The sequence below is a fragment of the Narcine bancroftii genome, chromosome 14, assembly GCF_036971445.1.
Source record: "Narcine bancroftii isolate sNarBan1 chromosome 14, sNarBan1.hap1, whole genome shotgun sequence".
Taxonomy (NCBI): Eukaryota; Metazoa; Chordata; class Chondrichthyes; order Torpediniformes; family Narcinidae; genus Narcine; species Narcine bancroftii.
Window position 1 is genome coordinate 48,642,595 of NC_091482.1, and position 26,680 is coordinate 48,669,274.

The following is a 26,680-nucleotide window of genomic DNA, read 5'->3' on the forward strand; positions in this document are numbered from 1 at the left end:
TCCTGAATCAGTGCCTTGGGGAGTACACATGTCCAAGCAATGATTGCCCTTTCAGCTTCTTTTACGTCTTCAGCCTCCTTAATGCACAGAGGGTACACAATATCCTGAATGGACCAGGTATCATTTAACTGAGATTTTGGTACTTTCCAGAAATGTTGATCCTTTTGGGAACTCATGGTTAAGCATAGACCAATTTTAACAGAGATTCCTTGTTCATTATAATTTAATATTCACACTACTGTTTCTGAAAAAAATAAAAGCTGCAAACACTTTTGCCAAAAGGAGATGCGATACATGTGCCAGCAAACTCTGGGTGAGCAGAGAGTAGCAAATGTGTTTATAACAAAGCACTGTTGGAAACTTGTTTTTAATAAGTCACAATTACTTTGTGATCATTAAATCCTTTTGTTTGTGAATGCTTTGCTCGTGTCCACTGGAATAATTTATTCTTTATTTCTAGAAGAATCTGGGTTGTGACATTTGGGCAACAAACCCGCTCATATTGCGAGGTGGTGCCCAAAAAATGATTGCGCATAATTGTTTAAGTAACAAAGCAGTTACATGTTGAAGTTTGAACTACCATAGCTTAAAAGGTAAAGGAATTAAACAAGGGAATATAATTTCAGTAAATAAAATTATAAAGGCCTGCAGCCAGTGAGGCCATTCTGTCCATTATACACACACTCTACCTCTCTGCTCCTTTGAGCATTACTGCTGAATCTTCTTGAATCAGCCTTTCAAATAAAGTATATTCTCATTATCTTTTTGGCTAATTACCTTAATCCTGGCCCCCTGATCATGTACCATTTCAGCCTCTGCAAATGATTTATATCCATTTTATCAAAAGCTCAAATTCAAACATTATATCAAATTTCTTCCCAATTCCTTCAAGTTTATTGTCATCTGATTGTACAAGTGCAAAACACGCAGACACAACCAGACAACACACATCATCTATACAAATAAATAAGTATTGTTTTGTGAATATGAGAATTTCTGATGATTACTGTGAGCAGTTCCTTTAGTCACTCAGCGTTCTCACTGTCCATCTATTCTCCATAGCTGAAGATCTTCATTCCTGCCTCCCTCTCCTCTAAAGCTCATCTCTACCCTCCTTTGGTACCCGACACCCTTTTGAAGTGCTCTACTCAAGAGTTGAGAGCTCAAAGCTTTCTTGTACGTTGTCTAGCACCTGATGCCGCAAGAGCACGATAAGGAATGAGCTGCCAGAGGAAGTGGTGGAAGCAGGGATGGTGTGAGGTTTAGAAGACCTATAGACAGGTATGAGGAGAGGAAAGGCTGAGAGAATATGGGTGAATGCAGGCAAATGGAACTCGCTTGGTTGCAATGCACACGTTGGGCTGAATCTGCTGCACTTGACTCTACAAGTGGTTCCACTAACTCACACGACTAAAACAAAACCCCTATTCTTAAACTCTGTCCCCTTCACAATAAAGGTCAACATACTATTTTCCTTAATTACTTGAACCGCCTGTGATCCATGGAATGCTTAGATCCTGAGTTTCAATCGTCTACAGTCTTTCTCCATTTATATTCCTTTTTCATGACCACAAACTTCCCCCACGTTGCCAGATTTTCACTCAGTCACTCAACCAAAGGACCACAATAACTTAATGACAATAGTGGCACGATAAGCGCAATGCTGTTACAGCGCCAGCGACCTGGGTTTGGATCCAGCACTCTCGGTAGTTTGTATGATCTCCCCGTGCCTGCGTGGGTTTCCTCCCACTATTCTAAACGTATGGGGGTTGTAGGTCAATTGGGTGTGATGTCTTGTATGTCTAAATTTAACATGCCCTCCAACCTATTTTCCTGCCATTGGCTAACTTGGAAAACACACAGCCTCGCAGTTGAGAGGATAGAGGAAAAGGTGTTCAGATTTACAGGAGAAAAGTCCTTGCCTGGCCAGGTAAATGGAGAGGGCATATGAACAGATATCCTCAACCTCAATGATGGGAGTCCATAAACTCCTCTCATTTACCACTGGTGAGAGCAAAATGGGCTGAACACCAGATGGTTTCCTACAGAGAACCATCTGCATTTCACAGAGGACCTGTACTACAGCACAGCCTCGGCAGAGGAGAGCTGAGCTCAACTTCCTGGAAGCCCACATCTCGGAGGACCTCTCCGAGGCAATGGTAAAGTAGGCACAATGTTATCGCAGAAAGAATTGTGAGGGCTTATACCGAGTAAAGAGGGATGTGGATCATGATAATAGGGAGCTGAAGATGAGCCCAAGAGTAGAGATATGGATTAATGTAGTGACAACATCAAGTTTCAGGAACATTGCTAGTTATAACATGCACCCTTTGCTGTTAATAGGAAATTAGATTTATTGTTAAGTAAGTTACAAATCAAAAAATCCACCATTGTTGTAAACAAAAACTTCGACCCATTGTTAACTAAGTTAAACTTAGAGATAAACATCCTATAAACTTAGAGATAAACATCCTATAATCAACCTTTATCTCGTCAGTAACTAGATCTTTGTAACTTCTATAATTAAACAGTAAAACCAAGTTTCTGTAATTGTATCCATTGAGAGTATAAAACCAGTACCAAAACCATGCTCAGGAGATCAGCTTTGACTGGTCTGATGCGCATCAGTTTTAATAAATTATCTGTTGTTTTGAACACTACCTCTGCATGAAATTTCTATTTTGCTCCTACACACACCAAGACCTCTACTTTCTAAGAAGCAAGTCGTTAAACACTATCGAACTTCAACAAATGCACTGTACAAAGTATACTGGCTGCATCACGGCCTGGTTTGGAAAAACGAGTGCACAGGCACCAACCTCCCGCCCATTGAAACCATTTACGTGAGGTCCTACCTCATGAAGTCAGCCAACATCAAAGACCCTGGTCACAACCTCTTCTCACTACTGCCTTTGGGAAGAAGGTGCAGAAGCCTGATAACTGTTGGATTTTTAAAAAAAACTGTTCTACCCAAACAAACTATTCCAGAACCACTAAAAGTTCAGTCAGTATTCCTGAAACATTACTTTCTTTTCTTGCACTAACTGCAACTGTGAATATTTAATTTTTACATTTTTAGATGCAGCATGGTAATAGGCCCTTCCAGCCCACGAGCAGCCCAAATAACCCAAATCCCCTGTATTATGAACAAACAGTGGTCTTTATTTGCACATAGGGAATTCACAAAAAGGGCACACATACACAGCAACAATCGGGTGCAAATAAAACACTGATACTCATTCTCAACTCCCGACTGGGATCTCAAGGGTTAAACGCACAATAGCCACCACCCCTCTCTATCTCCAGCAATCACAGCACACTGATAAATATATCAAATGAACCTTGTTTCCAGTATCGCCCATGACTTGGAATCTGGGTTGGTCCATCGCAGACGGCCCTCTGGTGAGGCCCACCGCAGACGGCCCTCTGGTGAGGCCCACCGCAGACGGCCCTCTGGTGAGGCCCATTGCAGACGGCCCTCTGGTGATGCCCATGGCCGGCAGCTTGGACTTCAATGCTGTTCTCGAGGGAGCAGCAAATAAAAAAGATGAGCAGGCTCCATGTGTGATTTTTCAACACACGCCTATCTACGAGATCTGCTCAAACCAATCGTGTGTCAGCCTCACCTGTGGGCAGATCTAACCACTGATTGACACCCGAAGGACCATTCACACATTAGCTGCAAGAGCCAATCACGCATCAGCCTCACAAGTGGGCAGGCCTTACCCTTGATTGGCAGGCGAGGTCACCTCTAATCTCAGGGTCGCTGGAGGGGGTCACATGACCCTCCACCTGCAACCCCCATACATTTTGAAGGGTGGAAGGAAACCGGAGCACCTGGAGGAAACCCGTGCAGACATGAGGAAAACTTACAGACAGCTCTGGATTTAAACCTGGGTCACTGGCGCTGTAACAGTGTTGCATTAACCATTGCACTAACCATTCCATCCTTTTAACTTGCAATTCAACATTTACTATTTTAGTTATGTATCTTACTTACCTGTGTGGCTGCAGCAAGTAAGAATTTTGGTGTATCGCAACATCGTATTTGTGTATATGACAATAAACTCTCATTGACATTGACTTAGCAGTGTGAGTTTCTGGGTGTCAGCCAGGGGAACAGATCCTTGATTCAGTGACGTGAGTTTGAACCTGCACCCTAGCAGATCAAATGTTAATAACTACAATTAAAAATGAAATGAATACCAACAGTGGTGACAATGGAACTACCAAATTATTATTAAAACTCATTCGGTTCACCAGCATCCTTGAGGGGGGGGGGAAATTCCCCCATCTTTCTAGCCATTGTGGTTCACGTGTAACATGGTTGTGTCTTGGAGTTCAGGAGGCAATTGGAAATGGACTGTAAATATTGGCTTTCCAGTCACATCCACGAACCCACAAAGTGAACAAACTCCAGGACGTCCAGATGTGTTTTTTTTTAAATAAACCAGGATGGAGTTGTTAAAGAGATTAGTACTATTTCACTGTTTCATTCAGTCTTTCTCAGCCTTCCGTTTTGCTGTCCAGAATGATCCCGTGATGTTAATTCTCTCCAGGGAAGAGCAGTGGAGAACAATGGTTTAGTGATGTTTTTAAATGGGTTTGCAGCTCCATGGCACAATGAATGTGCTGGAAGTCAGTTACAGCTTGGCAGAGAACTACTCCCAGTAAACTAGTGACAGCCGTTGCCTGTGTTCCCAAGGCACTCTTGTCCCGTATTACACTCGGCCCAGGACAGACTGTCCAAAAATAGACAATACCAAGTGACCCGCTGATCAGGAATATCTGAAATGTTGCAGTGCAGAAGGGTTTCATTTCAAACAAATGGAGATATTTTCCTGGGTGAATAACATGCGTTAAATAGACAGAATGGGAAAAGATTGGTAAAAATTGGGTCAGAGTGACCTGATCAAACCTGAGTGAATAATCAAAGCCCCATTTGACAAAGGATTAGAGAAGTTGCAAAACCACCGCCACTGTTCATCAGAATTAGAAAATGAGAAAACAAGTGTATTTAACTGGAAAAGTGAAAGTGATGCGTTGGAGAGGGTGCAGAAGAGACTCAGCAGGAAGTGCCTGGGATAGAACGTTTCAGAGAAGAATAAAAGCTGGATAACCTGGGTCTGTTCCTCCTGGAGTGGAGGAAGTTGAGGGAGGAGCTGATACACAAAATTAGATACAGGAGGATCAGAGCCAGCACCACCAGGCTGAGGAACAGCTTCTTCCCGCGGACAGTGAGAATGCTGAACAACCAAAGGAACTGCTCACACTATCTGAAACCCTCATATTTATGAAACAGTATTTATTGGTATAGATCAAGGGTGGGCAACTTTTAAAAAAACTTACATCCCTTACTAATCACAGAACACCCATGGCATAGCGATTACTTAAGGTGGTATATGAGTGGAAAGAAAAAGGTTGAGAACCACTGGTCTAGACCCAATTGTTACTGAAATATTTTGCTTGAGAAAAATTGTCAGTTGCTCATTTCCTTTGAAGTGATGAAACCATGCACAGAATGAGTCAATTAGGTACGATTAAAACAGTGGTTTTCAAATCTTTTTCTTTCCACTCACACACCATCTCAAGCCATCCCTTATTAATCACAGAGCACCAATTGCACAGGGATTACTTAAGGTGGAATGTGAGTTTTAAAAAAATGGTTGCTCACCCCTGGTATAGATTAAATACTTGTCCTGCATATGTATTGTTTGCCTGTATGCGAGTTATGTCTGAGTGTGTGTCTGTCTGTATTGCACTGAGGACCAGAGAACGCTATTTCGTCAGGTTGTGCTTGTACAATCAGATGACAATAAACTCAACTTGACTGTATTCCTAGAACCCTCTACATCACAACACATTGCTATTTCCTTACCATTCATTGGGTAAGTCCTACCCATGTTGTACCTCTCAAAATTCTGAATGTAAAACTACTGGATTGTTGTTTGAAACCCAGAAGATTTGCATCTCAATAACTGCAACTAAAATTAAAATGAATTCCAACAGCGGTGGCAATGAAACTACTGGATTATTATTAAAACTCATTGATCCTCAGCCCTTCTGGCCTAGTTGTGGTTCCAGATCTACAGCCTTGTGGCTGACGCAAAAGTAGCCCGGCACTCCACACTCTGGGACTGAAATGGCAACATGAAAGAGCGTGAAACGGGACAGAACATCACATAATCATAGAACCTTAGCAACGTACAGCTCCGAAATGAACCTCTCTGCCCATGTGCTCCATGCTACCCGTATTGCTTAACTACTCCTGCAGTACAACCAGACCAATGGTTGTACTACAAATCAACCTGGCTAATGTAATCCAAAGACCTGGTTCACGGAGTGCAACCACCAGAGTTTTTTTGGTAATAAGAAAACTACATTGTCCTTGAATAGGCAAGAGGATTTTTCACATCTTGAAAAGCATAAACAAAACTCCAGATGCTGCAAAATGGAAATAAAACCAGAAAAGTTTGCAGATTCTCAGAACCTGGAGACACAAGGTGCTGAACTCTGGACCAGAGATCAATATTCAATTTATTGTCATGTAGTAAAGACAGTGCAATATCACACGGAATTTGTTTTGAGGCAGACAGATTTGCCATCAGCAGAAATTGCCTGCAGCACATCTGATAGTCAGAGACAGAGATGCAGAAGAGAGTCACCGAGAGTCCGTGTATTCGCCTCCAGTGCTCCTGTGGCCACACAGAGTCCAGTCAGAACCATCACCAGCAGCTCCAGATACAAACCTCCGACACATTCAGGTCTCCTTCAGCACCCTAGGCATCCTCTCGCATCCCAGTTCTGAAGCCTGGTGCCCCTTAGTTTCAGTCCGCAGCCTGGTACGAATCCCTCAGAGAGCAGTCGCCTTCAGCCCGCCTCAAGTCTCCAGCAGCCCTGGTGCCTATGTGTCCTTCAGCCGCAGAGCCCCTCACTGGTCCACCACTGTGGTCACCGTCCTGTGGGCCATCCACCCTGCCTCTCCTTCTCAAACATGGGATGTTTTCCCTGTTTTCCAGTGCCCTACGCCAGCCCTCCACTTTTCTGGAGTCTGCAACCCCTCGAGACTGCTGCCGATTATAGGCGCCGCCATCTTGGGCTCAGGCCCCATGGTGGACGCAGAGTTTTTAAATAAAACCATCGTCTGCTCAGATCAGCAGGTCGAGCTGGATCCATGAGAGAAAAGGAATTATTTTTGGCTTGAGTTGCTCTCGGACGCTGTTGCCTGATTTTTGGAAGCTTTTAGGGAACCGTCCAATCTACTTCTTGAATTGGAAGTCCTGAGTGTGCTCCTTGGAGCACAAGGGACTGAAATGTACCTTTGTTCGCCCATGTCTGTTTAACACCTACCCCAGCATGTTAAATCAACAGACATCAAAATTCTCAATTGTTTTTTTAATTGTATTTATTGCATAATAAATAAATTACTTCCATATAAACTCTTTGCACACATCCTTTATGGCTTTACACATTCAAGAAGACCTGACTGAATGTGGATAGAGAGATCAGAGCTCATCTTGTGTGCAAGCTGAAGACTATCATTTATTGTGGAGTTCTGTTTGGTGCATTCCTCCCCTTTCTTCCAAACATGGTGTCTGGGCAGTGCTCCCGTGCTACATTCAAAGGCAAGGGTAAGTCTTTTTCTATTCATTCTGTCTGCTTTTTTTTTAAAAAAGCCACAAGGCATAGATTTATTTCCTTGCTCTGCATGCCCGCCTTCCTGCAAGGCACGGCTTGAGGTGCTACCTCCGTCTGCACATGCTCACTTCCATTCTCCTCAACTCTTCACAGGAACGATAGAAGAGCTCAAACTCCTGGGACCCCCAGCCTCTCCACACACACAGCCGTCTGTCTCCGGGCTCCTCCTGAAAGCAGCACACCACCGTGTCCTTTCCCACAACACCAGCCTCCATCAGTATGCTGTGGAGATGAAGGAAGCAAGAAATAAAATTGGTTCCAGCAGAACGTCTTTGTATTCCTAAACTGATTGGCTGAGGAAAAGTATTTGCAACATTAGGTAGACCATTGTTTCTGAACGGCATTGAATCTGGATTAATACTGTGATGGAATATTTGGGAAAGTTTTTGGGAGATAAATTGGTAAAATTAGAGTAGGTTACATGCACACACTTTAAAAAAGATCTTATTTGAAATGCTGAAGAATTCATATTCAGTGCCTTTACAGAAACTATGGAGAAGTCTATGCACATTTCACAAGTAGGTGCTAAATGATGTCATGAAATGAATGGATGACTGCCTTGGAAGAACAACCAGAGCCAGTTTGTCTATCTTGAACCTTTTTGCAAGGCTTCTGACCTCTCTGCAAAGTGCTGACTCAGAGGTAATTGAGAGGTTATTGTTGACCTAAAACAACAGATGGACCAGAAGACGAACTCCTATTGTTTGCTGGAGAAGTTCAGGGGTTTTGCAAGTGAGAGAGAGAAGGACATGCTGCTGGGAGTTTTGACTCGGAGAGAGAAACAGAAGGGAGTCTTTGACTGTGTGTGTGACACAGAAAGCTATAACAAGCCAGGATAAGCTTGTTGGAACTGAAACAGAAGTTCTAGAGTGGCGGATGGCTGGAAGTACTATCTGTCTGATGCTTCTCTTGGAATAAGGGGAACAGAAAGGTATCTGTGGTAACCTGAAAGAAAGAGGTCATCATCTGGAGAACCCTGAAGGGGCAAGTTTCATCAGTAAGATATTGAGGAGGCTAATGGTGGTATCTCAGTTGTGGAAATCCTGAAACTACACATCTCTCTCTGCAAACCTACAAGAACCTTCCTGAGTGGTAACCATTTACCTTTCAAATACCCAAGCCTGGTGAACTTTATACATGTTAAATTCTGTGCACTGTATAAGAATTGCCTGCAATCAGTGAACTTGGAAGAATGAGAAGTGAGAACGAACTGTGAACCAAAGAATTTTTCTTAAATTTACACACACATTACGTACATGTGCACTTAGAGTTAGAAGTGGGTTAAGTTGGGTTAGTTAAGTTAATAGTGACAAGTTAAAGTTTGATTCTGTTTTCACGATTAAAGATAATTAAAAACAACTTTTGTTTAAGTAACCATTTGTCGTGGTGAATATCTATTGCTGCTGGGTTTTGGGGTCCTTTGGGCTCGTAACATTTTATATCAAAAGATTTTAAAAATTTAAATTTGAACAATAACAGGCCCTTCCAGCCCACGAGTCCGTGCCACCCAAATAAGCCCATGTATACAATTAACGTCTTTGGAGTGTGGGAGGAAACCCACGCAGATATGGGGAGAGCGTGCAAACTCCTTGCAGACAGTGCGGGATTCATACCCGGGTCAGTGGCAGTAAGGTTGTTTGAGTTGGGTTTTGGGGACCAGGACTTTTTCTGGTGTAGTTTGGTTGTCACCTGCTCTCACCTGTCCTCAGACACTGATCCAGCCGTCAGCACAGCCACCACCTTGCCCTGCTCGCTGCCACACTGGTTTTGGATTTCGATCACAATGATGTCACCACCGTGTCTGCAAATGTAGAACAGAGCATCCATCACGCCCCAAACAGAGGGGAGGGAAGGAGGAAAGGGGAGGGAGAGAGATAAGAGGGGGGGGTGGAGAGTGCAGTGCGGATATGCAGGGTGAGAGAGAGTGGGGAGGAACTGTTCCTTCAATTCCTTTCGAGAATCATTTTTTTCCCATGAAGACACAGGAATATGCAGGTCTCCGAGAAAAGGAGCTCATCCCTCCTGCCTGCTCCAATACTTCATAAGATCATAGCTGATCTGATCTTGCCTCAGCTCCTTACCCCTTGACTCTCCTCTTAGTGCCTGTAATACATTCAGTGATTCCTCAATCTAAGTACTTCCAAAGATTCACAGCGCTCAGGGAAATACATTCATCCCAATCTCTGTCCTGTATGGGGAACTCCTTATTCAGAAGCTAAGCCCTCTAGTTCAAGAGTATTCCCTGTCAGGGGGACATCCACCCTACGCCTACTCTGAAGCCCCCTCAGAATCTTAAAACCATCAGCTACTTCTTTTTAAATTCCAACATGGATGTACCCAACCAAACCTTTGTCAGACAGAGGGAAATTGCAAGGGCTATAAATGTTTGTAGAAGGAGAGGAGGGTGCAGCAGTAGAGCTTTGACAAGTTTCTAAACCTCTTTACTTGTCTGAGAGTCAGCGATTGGAGGGCTTAAAAGTGTTGTTTGAAAGGTGTGGAGGAACAGAGGGTCCTTGGTGTGTATGCCAACAGCTTCACATTGCCTTCTGTTACCCAAATGATTTTCTTCTTAGTTTTGACTATGAACATCATAGCAACTACAGCACAGAAAAAGGCCAGTTCGACCCTTCTAGTCCATGCCAAACACCATCTCCCACCTCGTCCCACTGACCCGCACCCATACTTCTCTCATTCATATACCTATCCAATTTTTTCTATCTACCACTTTGGCCAGAAGCTCATTCCACACTATGAGTGAAGAAATTTCCCCTATACTTTACCCCCTTCATTCCCAACCCATGTCCTCATGTTTCAATCTCCCCTATCCTCAATGGCAAAAGCCTACCCAGATTTATTCTATCTGTTTCCCCCCTTATAATTTTAAGTACCTCTATCAAATCACCCCTCAATCTACACTCCCAAGGAATAAAGTCCTAGCCTGTTTAACTTTTCCTTGTAACTCAAACCCTGAAGCTCTATAAATTTCTCCCAAGCTGAATTAGAATCAAAAATCTGCAGATGCTGGAAACCCAAAACTGAATGAGTCAATGCAGGAATCACTCAGGGCAGACATCATCTGCGTCATGTCTTTGAACTCTGACCTGAAGCGTAAACTTTGTTTCCCTTTGCACAAAAGAGAAACTGCGTAAGTTACTCATCATACATAGAAAGCAAAAGTAGAAGGCAGCTGACATTTCAGGCCTGAACCCTTCTTCAGGCAGGTGCCCTGAATAAAAATTAAATACGAAAGTCTGCAGATGCTGAATTGGTAGTAGAAACACAGAAATGCAAGAGGAACTCAGCCGGACTCGCAGCATCAATAGGAGGCAAAGATATAGAACCACGGAATGCTACAGCACTGAAAACAGGCCATTTGGTCCTTCTAGTCTGTGCCAATCACTATTCTGCTAGTCCCATGACATACTCCCACTCCATAACCCTCCAGACCTTTCCCTTTCAATCTGTTTTAAACAATGGGACAACAAGAGCTACCCTCCAATCCTCTGACACCTCACCCAAGGCTAAGGACATTTTGAATACATCTGCCAGGGTCCCTGAAATTTCTCCATCAAGGTCAAAAAGAATATCATATCTGGCCTCTAGGGGACCAATTTTGTCCTTTACTATCCTTTTACTCTTAATATGCTTGTAGAAACCTTTTGGATTTACCTTCACATTATCTGCCAAATAAACCTCGTGTCTTTTTGCCCTCCCTGATTTCCTTGAGTATTTTCTTGCATTTTTTTGTACTCTACAAGTACCTCATTAGCTCCTTGTTGCCTATACTTGCTGTACACCTCCCTCTTCTTAACCAGATCGCCAATATCCCTTGAAAACCAGGGTTCCCTATGCCTGTTAACTATGTCTTTAATCCTAACAGGAACATGCAAACTCTGCCCTCTCCAACTTTTGCCTTTGAAGACCATCCACTTACTTAACACACCCTTGCATAAAACAACATATCTCAGTCCACGTTTCCTAGATCCTTACTCATTTCCACAAAATTTTCCTTCCTCCAAATCAGAATCCCAACATGAGGGCCAGACTTATCCTTTTCCATAATTAACTTGAAGCTAGTGACATTATGGTCAATGAACCCAAAATGTTTACCTACACGTACTTCTGTCACCTGACCTGTCTTGTTCCCTAATAGGAGATCAAGTATTGCATCCTCTCTCATTGGTACCTCTACATATTGATTTAGAAAACGTTACTGAACACATTTCACAAACTCTAGAGTATGGAAGTCCCAGTCAATATGTGGAAAGTTAAAATCTCCTACGATCACAACCTTCTGCTTCTAACATCGGTCTGCTCTCTCTCGACAGATTTGCTGCTCCAATTCTCTCTGACTATTGGGTGATCTATAATACAACCCTATCAGTGTGGTCACACCTTCCCCATTCTTCAACTCTCCCCATATGACAAACCCTCCTGGCTGTCCTGACTTCACACAGCTGAGATATTTTCCCTGACTAGCTATGCCACTCCTCCCCCTCTATCACATCTGAAGCAACAAAACTCCTGAACATTAAGGTACCAGTCCTGCCAATAATGTCATAATCCCACGTGTCAATCCATGCCCTAAGATCATCACCCTTTCTAACAATAGTCCTTACATTAATATAAATATATAAGAACATTTCTATCCTTTGATTTCCATCTTTACATGCACTCCTCGCACAACCTTTATCCTCCTCCTTCTCACTTACATTCTGGTTCCCCTCTCCCTGAAAATCATTTTAACCCATTGGGACAAGACTACCTGCAAAGATATTAATCCCTTCCAGTTCAGATGCAATCTGTCTTGAGGATACAGATCCCACCTTCCATGGAACAGAGGCCAGTGATCTAGAAACCCTCCTGGCTAATCCATGATTTGGGCCGGAGCCCTTCTTCAAGGTACAAATTTAAAAAAAGCAACCCTATCTTTTAATTGAGATGCCTGCCTGCTTTTCACTCACACCCTGAGAAAGGAATCCGGCCTGAAATGTTGGGGATATATCTTTACCTCCATAGGGATTACTTAAGGTGGTATGCAAGTGAAAATAAAAAGTTTGAAGACCACTGATCTAGACAGTAGAAATTAAGAAACCTGCACTGTTTCCCTTGTAATATTCACCATCCTGCACTCACTTCACACGTGTCTGGATTTTGGAGTGAGTGAAGCTCACCTTGGTATCCACAATGTGTCTTTCACGGTGAGGACCTTTACACCTTGGAACTGCTTGAGGTGATCCACTGCTGGGGAGACGTCCTCGGGCACACCACTTGGAACACTCAACTCGCCCGGCTCTTCGCAGACCTCAGAACTGGGAATACCTGCTGGACTAGGGTCAGAGCTCAGCGTGCAGGATGAAGAGCAGGAGGACACAGAACAATAATCGGTCATGGAGTCACAACGCCTTATTATCTGAGTCCCACCCTCGTCATTGAATATGATGGCGACATCTGTCAGATTGAATTCATTCATGCCGTTGGGTGTGATGGGTGTGACGTGAACAGGCTGCTGGATGGAAAAGGCATCTCTCAATGGATTACAGTCACTGCAGGTGTAGTGTGCGCAGACCTGGTATGCACGATACATAACCAAGGTGTTTGTCTTGTCATCCAAGCACCAGATGGTCTCTTCTCCGTTACAGCCCGAGCTGCAGGTCATCGAGATGACCTGGGAAGGTGGCCTGTAAGGCTCTAATCGCCGAATGATTTCAGCAGTTAGCGTGTCAATGACCAGGATCCCGGGACCGTTGGTGTACCACACCTCCGATTCATTGTTTACCGCTACCATGTCAGTAACTGGGTAAACGTTCTGCCGAGGGTCACTGTCGGATATTTTAAACCGGATGTTGTTCGCAGAGCGCGAGCACAAGAATGAAGACCAGTCCTTGGGAATTTCACTGGCTAATGAGTAAACTGCAATCATTCCGTCAGCCATGCCAGCGAGCATGAGTGGAGATTTCTGTGGCAAAGAAATCAAAAGATGCACAGGGCTTAGAAAATTATGGCAACAGATTCATCTTACCCTGGAAAACAATATAATCAGAATCAGAATTTATTGTCACAAACATGTCAAGAAATTTGTTGTTTTCTGGCAGCTTTACAGTGCAAATATTGCTATAAATTACCTTTCAAAATAAATAAATTAGTGCAAAAATAAGAGAAGGTGAGGCCATGTCTGTGGATCATTGTCCAATCAGAAATCTGATGACAGAGGGGAACTGCTATCCATGTGCCATTGGGGGCTCATGCTCAGGCTCCCAATGGTAGCAGTATAAAGAGGCCAGGGTCCTTGAGGATAGAGGCTGTGCTCATAAGACACCACCTCTTGTAGGTGACCTCGATGAAGTCGGGTCTGGTGCCCATGATATCGCAGACTGGATTCACAGCTCTCTGTAGTTTTTTTCTTGCCCTGGGCATTGGCGCCTCCATACCAGACAGTGATGCACCCGGTCAGAATGCTCTCCACGGTATACCTATAGAAATATGCAGGAGCCTTTGGTGACATCCCAAATCTCCTCAAACTCCTCAACGAGTATAGCCACTGGTGAGCCTTCTTCATGATTGCATCGACATGGAGGCCCCAGGACAGATCTTCAGAGATGTTTACGCTCAGGAACTTGGAAGCTCTTAACCCCTTCCATTGCAACCCCTCGATGGAGGACTGATTCGTGTTCTGATTTCCCCTTCCTGAAGTCCGCATTCAGATCCTTGGTTTTTGCTAACGTTGAGAGCAATCCTGTGGTTGCGGCATGACTCAGCGACCTGAACTATCTCCCTCCTGTACGCTTCCTCATTGTTGTCAGTGAATCTGCCAATTGGCAAAAATTTGAATTGTGCCAAGCTGGCGCAGTCATGTCTGTGGAGCAGTGGGCCAAGCATGCATCCTTGAGGTGTACCTGTGCTGATCGTCAGCGAGGAGGAGGCCTACCCAAAAATCATAAGCCTCTATTTTCCTTTCATCTAAGAGTCTCTTAAATGTTTCTATTGGACCTCCACCACCATCGCTGGGAAGGCATTCCAGTCACCTACAACTCTCTGTGCAAAAGAAAACACCCCTAATGTCTCCCCTAAACTTTCCTCCCTTCCCTTTGTGATTGCTACTCCCACCTTGGGTAAAAGGTGCCGGCTGTGCACCTTATCTACGAGAAAAGTCCCAGCTCTGCTAAGCTTGCCTCATTAAGACAAATTTCCCAATCTAGACAACATCCTGGTAAATCTCCTTTGCTCCCTCTCAATAGCTTCCACATCCTTCCTATAATGAGGTGACCAGAATTGAACACAATACTTAAAGTGTGGTCTCACCAGAGATTTATAGAGCTGCAACCATACCTCATGACTCCTGAATTGAATCCCCCGATTCATGAAGCCCAGAATATGTTAGGCTTTCTTAACAGTCCTATCAACCTAACTGGTGTCTATGGATTTGGATCCCAAGGTGGAAGAATGTTTTGTCCCCCTCCAAAGTGACGTTTATATTCTCCACTATTAGCAAGTATCACTGCCCTCCCAGGTTGCTGGGGGAAGAGCCCATGGTCTCGTGCAAGACCAAGAAATCAAAAAGAATTCCATGGCTCAATCAGGGACTGCGTGTAATCAAGCTGAACAGGTGGAAAATCCTTGTGTGATGCAGTGGTCTTTGTGGAAGGTGGACAATGGGTTTTTCTACAGCCAGCGCATCTGTGTCTGAAGATCCAACAGAAACCAAACAGCTGTCGACCACAAGGGCCAGGGATTAGAGAAGGAATAGTTTGCATTTGTCAGCTTTACTTTTTGCATTTGTTCTGACTAAATAGGAGCCTTTGAGGATAGGATTCACAGCAGGATTAGGAAACAAAATCTTTCATTTCAGAGTCTGCATCTGGACTAATTACTGACAGACGGATTGTGAATCACGGGTGGGTGGGGGGGAGGGCTCTTTTGGCAGGAGCAGTGTGGAGAAACCGTGTCTGTGCTGCTTCTGAGATTCCACCGTCTTCTGCTGAAGTCGCAGGGAGAGCGCGGGATCATCACAGAGTCATCCAGGTGGAAAACCGGCCCTTTGGCCCACCATGCCTGTGCTAGCCTACAAGCACCGATTTATTAACCCATTTTACAGAACTCACCACTCCCCCCCCCCCCCCCCCCCCCACCATACACAATTGGAAGAGGGGTAGGATCAGCAGACTGCAGGGAGACTGTTAAGTCATAATTCACTGTCATCTGATCGTGCAGGAAGAATCCGATGAAACAGCGTTCTCCGGCCCTTAGTGCAAAACAACAAGACATCACACACATACAGACAAACAATTCACATGCAAGACAGGTATTCATTTTTGTATAAATAACTAAATAAATACTGTTTTGTAAAAAAGAGAGTCTCGGATGGTCAGTGCGAGCAGTTCCTTCGGCCGTTCAACATTCTCACTGCCTGTGGGAAGAAGCTGTTCCTCAGCCTAGGGGTGCTGACATCGCTTCGGGTCGGGGACGAAGCGGAAGACCATTGGGAGATAATTGGTTTGGTTCTGAACAATCAACCCATCAGAATAGATTTTTGGGGATAATTTCTTACCTGGTTTCCACGTGATACCAGCAGAAAACACGTGACAATGGCAGGAACATCCAAGACCAGGAGCGGAACCTTTAAGGGGCACATCCCTTTAAGGCTGTACACCTGAATTTTCTGATCCTGTAGAAGTAAACAGCTAAATGGGAACAAGGCCAGAGGCATTACATAGAATGGCTGCATAGTATTGGTGGTCGAGCCAAGATTAATTGAACAATGTATCACAGAGGCAAACATCACTCAAAAGTAGAGAGATGATCCCACCACCACCCAGACAGATCTTCCCCTCTCTGTATTCCATAGGGACCGCTCCCTTGTCTCCCTCGTCCACTAATCACCACCGTGGCACCTTCCTCTGTGACCACAGGGGATGCTGCACTTGCATCCACACCCCCTTCCTCACCCCCATTTGGGACCCTAAGCAGTCCTTCCAAGTGAAGCAAAACTTCACTTGTGTATCCGCCGGAGCCGTCTACTGCAGCCGGTGCTCCTGGTGTGGCCTCCTCTACATCAGAGAGACAGGGGGCATACTGGGAGATCGCTCCACTGTGCGCCTTCGCTCTGTCCGCACCAGTGACAGGGATCTACCAGTGGCCGACCATTTCAGTTCTGCACCCCACTCCTGCACTGACAAGTCTGTCCATGGCCTTGTGCCTGGCCAAACCAAGACCACCTGGAAATTGGAGCCTGGGCGCTCGCCAACCAGATGTCATAAATATTGACTTCTCTGGTTTCTGCTAGACCACTCCCCATTCTCTCTCTTCCTCATCCCTGTTTCCTTTCCTCCACCTCTCCACCCCCCCCCCCTTCATTTGCTGCTGTGCCATCCTTTATCCACTTACTACCTCCAGCCTGTGGGCCAGTGCTTCTCCCCCTGCCCTTCCACCACCATTTTAATCAGCTGCCTGCCTACATTTTGCTCACATCGTGATGAAGGGCTCAAGCCTGAAACGTCGGTGTTGTACCTTTATCTTTGCTACAATAAAGTTAACTGTGTTTTTACTTCAATCAAAAGTACTTCAGCAGGTGAGGTAAACACCACCAAAATGGTAACCCATGGGAATGATAATGCGTTTTAAATTTATAATTTTAAAATTTAGACATACAGCACGGTAACAGGTCTTTTTGGGCCATGATCCCGTGCCGCCCAATTACACCCAACTGATCTACTATTCTAATGCATTTTGAAGGGTGGGAGGAAACCCACGCAGACATGAGGAGAACGTACAGACAACTCGGGATTTGAACCCCAGTTGCTGGCATTGTAACAGCTTTGCACTATCCGCTATGCCAACCGTGCTGCCTGTTTAAACTGTTTGTCACATTGTGTACAAATTGCAAGTGCATTTCATTGAACAGAAGCACCAAACAATGCAGCATTTCTAGTGTTTCTTTTCGTAGGATATATGGGTATACCACTAACGGGGCCAGTATTTATTTACCATGCCTCAGCACCCAAGGGGAGGTAAGGAGGAACCACTTCTTGAAGTGAAGAGGGTGCATTCATCATACTGCAATACAGAAGCATAGTCGATATTTCGGGCCTGACAATCCCTGAGGAAGGACCCAGTCCCGAAACGTTGCTTACCCTTTACTTCCATGGAGTTTCTCCAGCACAGCTTCAAAGTGCGCTTGACCCCAGTATCTGCGGACTTTCTTGTTTAACTGTGTCCATAGGACTGTTAGGCAGGGAGTGCCAGGATCATGATCCAGAAGGGGGGGGGGGTGGTGGGGGGAAGGAGGGGTGGCGTAATTTCAGGTTGGAAAGGTGCATGATGGAAGGGTGGTGGGGTTCCTTGTTCTGAAAGGAATAGGGCAAAGGCTGCCAAATTTTTTAAAGCGATTGCTGAAGGCACCTTTGGGAGATATGGCAGAGCAATTTCCAGATACAGAGCACGGCCACAGGGTAGCGTTGTTGAAGGAAGTAGGTGTCAAATGGATGTCATATCAAGTGAACAACTTGGCCTTGGAGTGAACAAAGAGAAGCTAGAGGGACTCGGTAGGTCAGGCAGCATCCATGGATAGAACTGGCTGGGCAACGTTTCAGGTTGGAACCCTTTATTGAGACTAAAATGGGAAGGGGCAATATCAAGGATCTTAAGAGGATAAATCCGCTATCATATTAGCAAATGGCATCCAAGATAGGACGGTCAAAAAGGTTTGCGGCATATTGGCTTGCCTAAGGGCAGTGAGCGTAGAAGCTGGGAGGTCATTTTGGAGTTACATAAGACATTGGTGAGGTCACATGTAGAGGACAGTGTTCCATTTTGGACACCGTGCTGCAGGGAAGGTGTCAAGCTAGAGAAGATTTATGAAGATGTTGTCAGGACTCCTCGTGGGGGGGGGGGGGGGGGGGGGTCAGATGGCTGAGGTACTGAGCTACAGGGAGAGGTTGAGCAGGCTGGGGCTTTATTCCTTAAGCGCACAGGAGGACGAGGGGTGACCTCATAGAGGCGCAAAAATTCATGAGAGGAATGGATCAGGTGAACGCAGAGAGTCTCTCGCCCAGAGTGAGTGAAATCGGTAACCAGAGAACATACGTTGAAGGATGGGGGAGGTGGGGAGAGAGATTTAACAGGAACCTGAAGGGTAACTCTTTATTCCCCTCGAAGTGGGGGGTGCACGAAACGGGCTGCTGGACTTGGTAGTTGCTAGCTGGAGTTGCTGGAGCTGGTAGCTGCTGGAGTTGGTAGCTGCTGTGGTTGCTGTTGGTAGCTGCTGGAGTTGCTGTTGGTAGCTGCTGGAGTTGGTAGTTGAGGCAGTTGCTATTGCAGTGATTAAGAAAAATTGGACGGATACATGGATAGGACGGGTTTAGAGGGAAATGAGCCAATGCATGGGTGGGACATTTTGGTTGGCGTGGACCTGTTTCCTCATTGTATGACTCGATGTCTCTAAGTAGGGAGTCTCCTCTGCAGATGGTGGAGAGGTTTTGGGCGTCAGAAGGCGAGTCTCTTGATGTAGATCGCTGACCTTCCCTTGCAGCCACAGTGTTTATGTGGTTGGTCCAGTTAATAGTTCCTCTCAGATTGTTGTTAGTGGGGAATACAAGAATGGTAATCCTGTTGATGTCAGGGTAGCTGATGAGATCTCTTTTGCCATTGGCCGGGCAGCACAACTTTGGTACAAATATACACTTGTACACCCACGTCTGAACGTCACCTTCTTTCATCTTCTGAATTCCAAACAGAATCAAGTACTATGAAATTACACTTACACCTACCACTAAGGACAGGTCACTGGCAACTCTGAGGAAGTCCTGTGGTGGAGCGCAGCAGGGTGCGGTGGTTGGCCTTCAACAACCAGAACCATCACTCTTTGTATGAGATAGGACTCCAGCCAATTGAAGTCCAGCTGACTTTACTGTAACTCTGTGAAGCAAGGAAGTCTGCAGATGCTGCGATTGTAATTGCTACATAAAAGTTGCCAGAGAAACTCAGCAGGTCCCACGATGTCCATAGCAGGCAAAGGAATATTTGGGCCAGAGCCCTTCGCCACGTCCCTTTGCCTCTGGGGAGACGGGACCAGCTGAGTGTCTCCAGCACTTTTGTAGACTGCTTTAGGTCACACTTAGCCAAACACTGCCTTTCTATCAAGAGCATTCACTTTCACCTCTCTCTTGTAATTCATGTCTTGCACAAGAATCTTTTGATTTTGGCTCTGTTTGAGAGTAAAAGGCAGAAACTGACAAATTACCCCTGTTCCCTATCATATATTAACCCTTTGGACTCTGGCCATTTTTAATCTTTTTTAATATACACTCCGGACTGCGTTCACATGTAAACTATACTACGAACATCAGCATGAACCAACAGGTGGTTGGATAGAAAACCATTCCCAGAGAACTGGGACACAGAGGTTCTGCGCTCGTTGGTAGTCCCTGAAAACAGGGACACAGAGCCCAAAGGGTTAAACACCGTAAAGCAAAAACTTGGAGAAATGCAAATGCTTGGCTGTAACAATTATAATACATCTATCCAGTGCAATGCCAAAACATTATGTTACTTAAATTATGTATAATGAGTCACATGCTCAGAGGTACAATGATAAAGTTTGTTTGGCAAATAGTCCAGCTGGTCAACCCATATATTGTACAGCAGGAATAGCAGAGGGAAGAGTTAAAGAGAGGGACCAGTCAGGACGGAGCTAAGGCCACGTAATTTTACCAGTGTGAGGCTCGTTGTGGAATCTTGGAAATCTTCGTTCCGTGGTGTAAACCTGTCACTCACCTTTGTGGCAGTCCATAATGAGGTCTGAAGCCTTAGTTGGCAGCTGAGTCCAATCCCAGGGCAACTGATATGATCGACTTCAATCTGCCCTTTGTTGACATTCACCACACTGTAGTTCCTGCCAGTTGTAGGGAAATAGGCAATGTAAGTTTGATGGAAACTGTGGCCTAAAAACATGTCAACACATCCTAACGGAGGGGAGCAAATGCAGCTCCAGAGACTCTGGGCTGAATTCAACAACTCCACCGCAGGCTATTGGTGCACAGGGGTTCACAGGTCAGGCCAGCCCGGATGCCTGTCCAATCATTGTAGTGTGGGGTTCAGACCACCGTAGGAGCCGGATGGCAGCGTGTTGCACCCCCTGCACAAGGCTGCTGCACAAGGCACTGATTTCTGAAAAGCTAAAGCCAGGCACGTATAGTATTGCTTTTCGCTATCTCAAGGGAGGAGGAAAGGGCAGGGAGCATGAGGGGAGGGACCAGATGTGAGTAGCTGGGATGTGAAAGGGTGGGGAAGAGAGAACAATGATAGTGGAGCTGTGTGTCAGTATTAGGAAGGTGTATCCGGAAATACCTTTTAACTGGAATTCCTGGATACAAACTGTTGTGTTGATGCAGCTTTAGTACTGCTTACTTCATACTGGTCGTTTTGTGAGGTTAAGGCTGAGATATTTACTGTATAGACCAGCGGTTCCCAACCTTTTCCTTTTCACTCACATCCCACTTTAAGTAATCCCTATGGCATTGATGGTCTGTGATTAGTAAGGGATTGCTTAAGGTGGTATGTGGGTGGAAAGAAAAAAAGTTTGTTTTTATTGTCCCTAATTGACTCGTTATGTGCACAGTTTCATCACTCCAAAGGAGTGACCTGCTGGGCTATTTGACAATTTTTCTCAAGCAAACTGTTTCATTAAGAATTGGGTGCAGAGCAGTGATTCTCAACCTTCCCTTCCCACTCACATACCTTAAGCAATCCCTTACTAACCACAGAGCACTGATGGCATAGGGAATACTTAAGGTGGGATGTGAGCGGAAAGATAAAGGTTGAGAACCACTGGCATTGACATCTATTCCTTCTTCGTCACTTGAAGGAAGATAGAGGAGGTGAAGGTGAATGTTGGGCAAGAGTTAACATCTCAGTGCACCGACACTGACCATCCCCATCAGGCACCCTGGGTCATTGACTGCCCGTTCCTTGAGTGTTTCAGTAAACAGTCACCATACAATCCCTGCTGCCGAGGTTCATCACAGAAACTTTTATGCTTCCTGATTTACCAAAGAGGGCAACAAAATTGATGCATTAAGCAAACCACCAATATTGGGCAAGTTCAGGACACACACACACACACAGACTGCAGATGCTGGAATCTGAAGCTAAACACAGCCCACTGGAAGAACTCAGCGGGTCTGAAACATTGACTCTTAACTTCCACGGATGCTGCCTGACATGCAGAATTCCTCCGGCATTTTGTCCGTTGCCTGGGCAAATCAGCATCAATCTTGTCAACAACCCCATAATTCCAAAAATAAGCAAGATTACTGTTCACATTCACAGAACCTCTCAATACCAGCTCCAGTTCACAAGATCACAAGATAAGGGAGCAGAAGCAGGCCACCAGGCCCATCGAGTCTGTTCTGTGACTCTACACTAAGCTGAATTATGCACTCACCTACTTCCAATTTCCAGCCTTTTCCCCATTGATACCATTACTAATGAGATACTTATCAATTTCCTGCTTAAGTACTCCCAGTGATCTGGCCTCCACTGCTTTGTGTGGCAGTGAGTTCCACAGATCCTCGACCCTCTGACTATTAAGTTCTTCCTCCTCTCTGTTTTAATTGGATAACTTCTAATTTTAAGACTATGACCCCCTTGTCCTCAATTCACTAATCAAGGGAAACATCCACATTCGCTCTGTCAAAACCTTTCAATATTCGAAAGGTCTCTATGAGATCCATGCCCCCTCTTCTCCTATACTCCAACGAATACAACCCAAGAGCTGCCCTAGGAATCATCCAAGTAAATCTCCTCTGCACCATCACATCCTTTCTAAGATAGGGGGCCCAAAACTGTACACAGTTCTCCAGCTGGGGTCTCACCAGTGCTCCATAGAGTCTCATCAACACCACTCTACTCTTATACACTATTCCTCTTGAAATGAATGCTAGCATTCTTCACTACCAATCCCACCTGGGCATTAGCTTTTAGATTATTCTGCATGAAGATGCCCAGGTCTCTTTGCACCTCCGAGGATTGAATTTTCTCCCCATCCAAAAACTCCAATTCCCTTTTTCCCAAATGCTGTAGGATAGCCATTCTTAACCATTTTGTTTTGGCTATGACCCCCTTAGGACTCTGCTCAAAGTTTATGGACCCCCTTCCTGGTGAACCAGTCAGGTCTTCCGGGCTTCTCTCCTATCAACAACATTAAAATTATTTTGATTTCAGTCTGTGGCCCCCTTAAATGTGCTGTGGCCGTTGAGAATGGCTGTTGGGTTACAGAGTCTTGAGAAAAAAGATCAAATTTAAAGTTATTCTGCTTGACGTGCTCAGTATTCCAGCAGAAAGCTGCAGCAGGTCAAAAGGCAGGAGGGGAGGAAGAGATGTTACAGGTTGTACCTTTTGCTTCCTTCTTCATCCCAGAAAATAACCATGCAATCAAGGTCTCGGGAAGGACAGAACAAGCTTTGCCTGCCACACTGCAACGCGTACATGAAGATCGGAAAGCTGGGATCTTGCATCGATCCGACGGCAGAACTTGATCTCGGCCGCTAAACGGGAATACAAGGTAAGCACAGTTCAGCTGGGTGTCCGTTGTTTTAAGGCTGCTCGAGATAAGCTTATGATCGCAAAGTCACACTGTAAACCTGCGAGGTGCACTGGATTATTGCTTCTATCCTTCCCCCAGGGTTGGGGGCAGAGCATGGTTAGTGGAACAGTTAGTCCAACGCTATTACATTGCCAGCGACCCAGGTTCGAATCTGCTGGTGACTTTACAGAGTTTGTACCTTTGTGTGGGTTTCCACCGGGTGCTCCGGGTCCTCCTGTTTCTTAGACCTACAGTGTTGGTAGGTTAATTAATTACATGGATATATTTGGAAAGTGCCTGCTGGAAGAGCCTGTTATCGTGCTGTGAGGTGAATAGATTCATACATGAAGACTATCATCAATCAGAAGGGGGAGGGATGTACTAACAAAAACCTGGTCATCAGAACTTTCTGAGTATTGTGAAGTTCCACTGTTGCCCGGGTGAGTTTAAGTGTAACCCAGTCAGTGGACTTTTAAACCAGGCCTCCTGGGTTGGTGGAGCAGTCGTTTAATTGCTCTCCAATTCTTCCCTGGGTTCATTGAGTACTGGGTCTATCTGACTTCGGAGGGATATGGGCAGGTGGGACTAGGGTGGGCGGGGAATTTTGGTCGGCCTGGGCAAAATAGGCCCAAGGGCCTGTTTCCAGGCTGTGCGACTCCCAGGAGGGAAGATGAATCATTCCATGGTATTAATCCCACCCCTCCCCCCACCACTTCCTCAATGATTCCGCTTGCCCCTCTACCAATTGCCATTCAGTTGCGTTCCATTTTGGGTGTTAGATTGACTCCTTCCAATAATGCCCAATCTCTGAAAGGTTGCAGCTCATTCTGTTTCACATCGTGGACCCTCCTTGAATTTAATAAGCTGATTGTAGCCGTGGCCCTGCCCTGGAGATTCGATGCAACAGGTTTGGTCAGGAGTCGACGAACACAGCTACCTCCCCAAAGCTCAGTTGATTTAAACCCTCAGATCTTGAGATTGAAAACTTGGCTGCATGGTGCACCATCAACAACCTGTCACGCAATGTCACCAAAACTAAGATTGTTGACTTCGGGAAGGGAAAGCCTATGGTGTATGATCCAGTGATCATTGGGGGACATCAGAGGTGAAGAGGGTGAGCAAATTAACTTCTTAGGAGTCACTACCTCAGAGGATCCTTCCCAGATCCCACACACTAATGGCATCGAGAAGAAAGCATGTCAGTGCCTTGACTTCCTCAGGAGTTTGCGGAGCTTTGGCATGACATTGGAAACCCTGGCACATTTCAACAGAGGTGTGGTGGAAAGTGTGCTGACCGGCTGCATCACAGTCTGGCATGAGGACACCAATACCCCTGAGCATAAAGCCCTGCAACAGGTAGTAGTCGCTGCCCAGGACCCCACCAACAAGAACATCTACAGGGGACGTTGTCATCAGAAAGTAGCAGCAGCAATCATCAAGGATCCACACCACCCAGCACATGCTCTGTTCTTGCTGCTACCATCAGGAAAGAGGTCTAGGTGCCACAAGACTCAGTCCACCAGGTTCACGAACAACTGCTCCCCCTCCACCATCAACGACAAACTCAATCAAGAACTCTTACTTGTGCACCATTGATTTTTTTTTCCTCCCTGAATTGCAGTCAGTTTGTCTACATTTCTTTATTTGTTCACATGTACGTTGAGTACAGGTTTTTGCTCTGCCAATAATTGGTAATTCCACCTCAGCCGCAGGAAAAGGAATCTCAGGGTTGTATGTGATGTCTTATATGTCCTCTGACAATAAATCTGAAATCTTGTGCATGAGGCAGAGAAGATCATGAACTGGGTGAAAGGTACTTTTGGGCCTGCCCAAATCTTGCATGACTTTTGACATGTGGAGATGTTCATAAGGGATTTCTGTCATCTTGCACATTCCAGTCTGCCAGAATACCTGCTGAGAGGCACACTGAATCTGGGTGCAACTAAGGCAAAGAATCTGTGGGGAAGGACCACAGTGCAGGGCCTCTCTGACACTGGACATTAAGGAACAGAATCCAATGGAGAGGCCCCACCTAAAAACAGAAGGGCATACAGGTACTACCCGTGTTCCGTTCTGGACGACCAGTCAGAAAGGACTCATTTTGGAATTGCATACTTACCTTGTTCATCGGCATTCCAAGGTCCATAGGCTGGGCACGGGCGTCTTGGTTCCTGTGCACAAGCACGATGGGTTTGCAAATTCGAGTTTGGTCGGCGCATGTGCAAGAGTTAAGCGCCCTGATGATATTGAATTCACGCCATTACCCCTCGCGCATGCGCCAATCAAACTCCAATACGCAAACCCACCACACACATGCCTGCTGAAGACTCGCGCATGCGCACAGGAATCAAGATGGCTGCGCCCAGCCTACAGACCCCGGGATGCCTACGAACAAGGTAAGTATGCACATTTTGGCTCTTACATAATATGTGTACCTGTTATAATTTGTCAAATACAACATAAACCACGCAAATTTTATATTTTTTCCTAAATTATTTTTAGAAGTTTGGCCGCAGGCACAGATGGACGCAAGTGAGTGGCGTTGGGCGCAAGTAAGGAGTACCTGTATTACCCTAGGGACCCATGGGCATGCACCAAAGCAATCTGGTCATGAAACTACGTACAGAACTAGTGACAATGAATTCATAGGAGGACCGACAGTAATAGTACAAAAAGCCCTGCCATCTTCTGCAGTGTTTATTACTAGATTGAGAAGACATAGCCTCGATTAGGGGGAAGGGGACAGATTTAGAATGGAGTGGAGGAGGAACTAGCCAAGTGAATCTGTGGAATTCGCTATCCAATGAAGCAGTAGAGGCTACTTATTCAAGTAGATCGAAGACATCGATAGACTTTTGTACAGTTGGGCATTTAAGGGTCATGGCAGGAGTGGAGTGGAGTCCATGGCCAGATCAGCCTTGATCTTATTGATCTTATTTTGTAGTTTTGTAGTTTAGGAGTCCCTGACTCCAGCTCGCTTTTTTTTAATGAATAATGTTTATATGTGAAATAATGAAAGAGGTGCCTCTGCATCAGAATTAAGAGGATTGTGGTTCGTGTTGAAGAAATAAACACCAATTTGTCACTGGGCCCCTTGTTTGTTGGACTTCTGAAACATCTATGTTCAATCAGTACTTTCTTGCTGACCTGACCTCACTAACCTTTCATTTTCCTGCTTACCTTTTCTGGCTTTGTGTCCCAGCATTCGAACATTAGGTTGTGCATTCTGTCGAACTGCACCACCTCCAGAGGTCCCAGCAAGGGTCGGACTCCTTTGGAAAGTTTTTTAGCAATCTGCACCTGGTGATGTCCAAGGATTGGCCGTTGTCCAGACAGCAACTCATACAGGACCATCCCATATGAGAACATGTCCACCTTCAATTAACAAATCACAGGATAGTT

At 45.2% G+C, this 26,680-nt stretch overlaps 1 protein-coding gene across 8 annotated transcripts in view; it reads right to left on the bottom strand.

Annotated features, from left to right (window-relative positions):
* Window positions 1–7,387: 7,387 nt before the first annotated feature.
* lrrk1 (leucine-rich repeat kinase 1) overlaps window positions 7,388–26,680 on the bottom strand; it is a 151,120-nt gene continuing 131,827 nt past the window's right edge. For all 8 annotated transcript variants that reach the window (XM_069911448.1, XM_069911447.1, XM_069911444.1 and 5 more), the window contains 7 exons: window positions 26,459–26,653; window positions 23,089–23,240; window positions 20,470–20,587; window positions 16,247–16,363; window positions 12,873–13,657; window positions 9,398–9,499; window positions 7,388–7,920 (listed from right to left, as the gene is read on the bottom strand). In XM_069911448.1, the coding sequence (XP_069767549.1) occupies window positions 7,743–7,920; window positions 9,398–9,499; window positions 12,873–13,657; window positions 16,247–16,363; window positions 20,470–20,587; window positions 23,089–23,240; window positions 26,459–26,653 (1,647 nt within the window). In that variant the 3' untranslated portion in view covers window positions 7,388–7,742. The remainder of the gene's footprint in view (window positions 7,921–9,397; window positions 9,500–12,872; window positions 13,658–16,246; window positions 16,364–20,469; window positions 20,588–23,088; window positions 23,241–26,458; window positions 26,654–26,680) is intronic.